Consider the following 4,885-nt stretch of genomic DNA (forward strand, 5'->3'; position numbering starts at 1 on the left):
ATATGAGCAGGTGAGAGATGCTTGTGCCCATTTTGTGGGTGCCAACTATGTAGTGTCTGTCCAGCAATAATGAATGTGTGCCCTCTACTATTTGTCCACAGCCTCCACTCAGTCTGTGACCTCATGGGCCTTGGTGCTATCACAGGCCACTTTGTCTAAGAATTGTACTGTACTGTTACTTGCTATAAAGAAGTTGTTGCAGACATACATCACCAGGCGTAGCTTTTCTGGTAAGCACATGTGGCCTGTACTCCAAAATGTACCAGTGTTGGAAGTGTACTCATTAATAAATAATTGACCAGTACCACCGCTTTCCACCCATATTTAACCTAACACCAGTCCACAACAGATGCACATGGTGGTGCTGACCTATCCCTTGCTGATATCTACCTTCTAAGTACTCTTGGTCCATGTAACAATTAAGTTTTCTGTGAAACATGGCTCACTGGTGTTGTGGAACTACATGTTCCAGCATGCCCTGACACACTACAACCATTACAGTCCAAACCATGAGTGTCAGAGCCTGCTGGAAAATGTACATCCAGGGCCGGTGCTACCCACTCAGCAGCTCCTGCAAAGCAGGGAGGCGCCATGCTTAAAAGGCGCTGTCTCCCTCCCTGCTCTGCTAAAGCTGCCTCAGCCCTCACTGTCACTGCCTCCTGCACGCCGCTCGCAGCGCCTGTCTGACAGTGGGCGGGCGGCAGTATAAAGAGCTGCTCCCTGCACCTTGCATACACTGTCCTCCTCCTGCGACCTGCCCCATCTTCCTCACGGACACTTGCGCTGAGGCATGAAGCGCTGTCTGTGAATGCCTGGATGACGTCATGTCCGGATCTGCCCCCTACCCATTGCTCCCGGCTCCTGTCAGCTGTCAAACAAATGACGAACAGGCAGCAGCGCCGTCCTTCCTTCCCTCTTCTCAGTGGCTGTGCCAGTGCCACTGCCAGTCTCAACACTCCACCCCCTATATCTCCTCTCCTCTTCTTCCATCTCCTCCTTCTCCCCCTCCTTTCCCCCTCAGTCACGAGAGGGGAGTAATGGCGTCCTCAGAGTCCTGCCTACGCAGATAGAAGAGGAGGGACTGCACAAGAGTTAAACAGCAAAAGAACAGTGAGTCTTTTATTATACAAGTTTATAACAATTTTTTAAATAATTGTAGATTTTTTTATATTAATTTAGACACTTTTTAAATAATTGGCTGGGTTATTTGCCTAAAGGTGGCCATACACGCTGCAATAGCAGTGTGCAATGCGATGTGCGCTCCGGCGGGCATCACACAGTACAAAAAGTGCTGCACATACTTTTTGTACTGCTTTCGGATCAATCTAGCACATAACGTATGCGATTCTCGCAGTGTGTATGGGCACCTTTAATGCTTGCAACATTTTGCGGACACAGCACTGAGATGGTGTATGCATACATGTACATGCACCCGAGATCCTCCATAGGATTGCATGTTGCATACGCTCCCACAATCAAGCTTCAGCTTGTTGCAATGGCAATGTGAAAGGGCGCAAAATTTATGGTTTGCAGGAGGGCGCCGGACACCCTAGCACCGGCCCTGTGTACATCCATAACCTTTGGCAGCCAAGGAGTTATACCACACTACTTTACTGCAATCCCATAGTCATATACCATTACAATATGTTATAAATCACACATTAATTTATATAGAGAAAAAGACACAAACACAATGGAATGTGGTTTGCAAATTTTACTTGTTATGAAGTAAACCATTCTGCAATGTAACATGTGCAAAATACAAACTGTGGGGCCATGTAGACAGATAGTTGGCCTTTTTTAATGTAGAAACACTGATTTAGCAGCTACCTTCGGCCAGCATCAGGCAGCCCTACACCACTTTTCGAGGCGGAACTAAGCCCACCACGGGTCCTCACACTACGACGGGGTGGGGAAGTGGGGGAGACACTTATTGGGGTGCTGGAGACACTGCTGAGGGTTGAGGTAGTGCCACCTCCCACATTGCCTTCCTGCTGCTGCTGTATTTGTGCCTGCATAGCTAGGAGGGCATTGGTCTGCGCTGTGCATGTGTGGGTTAGGGCTGTAAGACTTTGTGCCAGGCTCCCAATATGGCTATTCTGCTCACGTATTGCAGAAGTTAGTTCTGCAAAACGGCTGTCAAGACTGTTGGCAATGCGCACTTGAGTGCCTACAGCTACCCTTACACTACGGGCCATTTTGCGCAACTGCAGGAAGGTGTCACGCATGTACCCCTGTATATTTCCCATTTGGAGGCTTTGGGAGGCCATGAATTCAAGCTGCTTGTCCTTGAAATTCACCAAGGAGTTAGCTACTTGGGAAGCAGTAGCTGGTGTATGGGGTTGCTGGGTGGTTGGGGGTGGGTTGGGTGGCACCCCACTTGGGGGAAGATCACTCTGGGACGAGCCCGGCATTTCTTCCTCTGCCGCAAAGGTGTCGACCGGATCAAGAATGATGTCCATTTCGTCTAGCACCAGTATTGAAGAATCTGTTTGGTTTGACCCTAGTTGTATAGCACCTGTGGATACAGAGAAGAGGTAAGTACTCATGCATATATAGGCCACACTGTCCTCTATACTGTTTTACATAGGCCTATAGATGGCTGACGCCCATACCTAGGGGTGTTATGCACTTACACATGTACCCCGATACTGCATGCAACAATGACACTATTAATATGTCACATGCCTAGCTCAGATTACACTCATGTCCGTTGCAATGTAGCAGCAGGAGCAGAATGTAGTGTGAGATCTTGTTGATGTGACATGGGTGTGTGTACTGTATGTGTAATGGGGTGTTGTTTAGTCATTTACCTGCTTCCACAGATTCTGCAGCAACGGGCCTTCTTCTCTTAGATGCTGCAGCACTTCGGGACGGACAATCTGTACAAGGAAAGATGGCCAGGCATTATGGACCTTGCAATGGAGATGCATTTTCAGAAAACATGCAGTGAATTCACAATAATGGACAATACCCAATAGAAAAGGGCAGCATTATATCTGGACCACCCTTTGTTTAGTTTTCAGGCCAATCTTTCATTTCAGACTTAGTAGTAAACTAGTGTACACATGACAACTATAGGATATTCGGTGGTTTGTAGGCATGCCAGCTAAACCTCCATTACACCACAGGGTTTTTGTACACATACATGTTAGTCTGCTGCAAAGAATGGTACACTTTTAATCATTCAGATTAGTTGTGGAACTACAAGGGCCAGCATTATCAGCAATTTCAAAGCAGGAGCAGCCATTTTCTTGTGCATGACCTTGCTGGGCTATGTAGTTCCACAGCAGCACTTTACAAAGCATAACAATACAAGTGCACATTACAGGTATAATACATTGGCATGTATGTTACAGTTTGCATGGGGTCACACTTACCAGCTCGCGGTGGCGTTTGGGCCCTGTCGGTATCCGCCACATGCATCCCAGGCAGGACCTCAGGGGGGATGATGCGCTTCAGCTTCACCTCATATGCATTGTAGCTGACAGTGGTGGGGCTTCCTCCTCCAGTCCTGGTGGCCTCCTCCATCTCCAGGGCCATTTTATGCTTCAACTGGCGTTTTATATCGTTGAAGCGCTTCTTCACATTGCGCACCAGGCGCTTGTGATTACTCACAGCGTTCACCGCCTGGGTGATGTCCTTCCATATAGCGCGCTTGCGCTGGGCAGTGGTTTTGTAGTTGCTTTTGCCAAGCAGCCTCTCGTACACTGGCATGATAGCCCTCACAAGTGCCACATTTTCCTCATAGGAAAACCTGACCATGCGGCCACTTTTGGTGCGACCAGCTACCACCTCCTCCTCCTCCTCCTCATTTTCTGCACCAGCCATGTCACCCTCCTCCTCCTCCATGGCAGTGTCTTCCTCCTCCTCACCAGCATCTTCCTCCACCTCTGACATGTGGCCCTCCTGCAGCTGGTGTGGGGTATGGTCTAGGGCTTGGCTGTAGGATGGGGATGCCAGCGGATCCTCCACCTCCTCCTGCTGGGGCTGGACGGCCAGGGTCTGAGCTGAGGCTGGCCTTGCTGTGGCCATGCTGCCTGCCACACTGCTGCCTCTCCCACTTGTCTGGCTGCTGCCAGTGCTCCCTCTGCCAGTGCTCCCTCTGCCAGTGCTCCCTCTGCCAGTGCTCCCTCTGCCACTGGTTCCTCTGCCAGTGCTCCCTCTGCCACTGGTTCCTCTGCCACCAACTCCTCTTCCTGCACAAACGCTTCCACTGCTCCTCTCCATGCTCCTTACTTCCTATCAAAGAGTGAAATGGCGCCAATGCCCCTTTATATAGGGGGTGTGATGCATAATGGAGGGGACATAGGTGGGCCAATAGGTTTGGGGGTTCTTAGTCATGCGGAGACAGGTTTGTAAATCGCACTCCGGTTGGTCCAAAACTCGCACATGACCAGCGAAAGAAATGGCGCATTTTTCGGACTAAAAATCGCACTTTTTTCATACTAAAAATCGCACTTTTTTATGACTAAAAACCGCAAATCGCAACTCTTCGCACTTTTCAGCCTCAAATGCGCATCACATTAAATAATCGAATTTGGACTGAAAAGTGCGAGTTAGAAAAATGCGATTTGCGGCGATATAGTGTGCGAAATAAACATGCGCATTTAGCGCATAGCATAGAATGTCACCCAGCTACTCACCAGACACACCAGGTGAGCACCCCACACCTCCATACCTCCCAACATGACCCTCTCCAGGAGGGACAGAATGCTCTGTTTGTGGACTTCCATCTTAATTTATGATTGTCATCACCTGTTTTAAACAGGGTAATTGGTAAGAAAGGTGTTTAAGCACAGGTGATGGTAATCCATAAATTAAGAAGAAAGTCCAGAAACAGAGCAATGTCTCCCTCCTGGAGAGGGTCATGTTGGGAGGTATG

General features: G+C 48.9%; 1 protein-coding gene across 1 annotated transcript; it reads right to left on the minus strand.

Moving 5' to 3' along the window:
• Positions 1–1,756: 1,756 nt before the first annotated feature.
• On the minus strand, positions 1,757–4,384 carry LOC146063231 (uncharacterized). Its single transcript, XM_083175429.1, has 3 exons — positions 3,381–4,384; positions 2,814–2,882; positions 1,757–2,518 (listed from the first exon to the last, which is right to left on the minus strand). The coding sequence occupies exons 1-3, from the start codon at positions 4,228–4,230 to the stop codon at positions 1,827–1,829; spliced, it is 1,611 nt and encodes a 536-aa protein (XP_083031555.1). The 5' UTR covers positions 4,231–4,384; the 3' UTR covers positions 1,757–1,826.
• Between the last annotated feature and the right edge of the window lie 501 nt (positions 4,385–4,885).

The sequence above is a fragment of the Crinia signifera genome, chromosome 3 (genome assembly GCF_055691185.1).
Source record: "Crinia signifera chromosome 3, ASM5569118v1, whole genome shotgun sequence".
Lineage (NCBI taxonomy): Eukaryota > Metazoa > Chordata > Amphibia > Anura > Myobatrachidae > Crinia > Crinia signifera.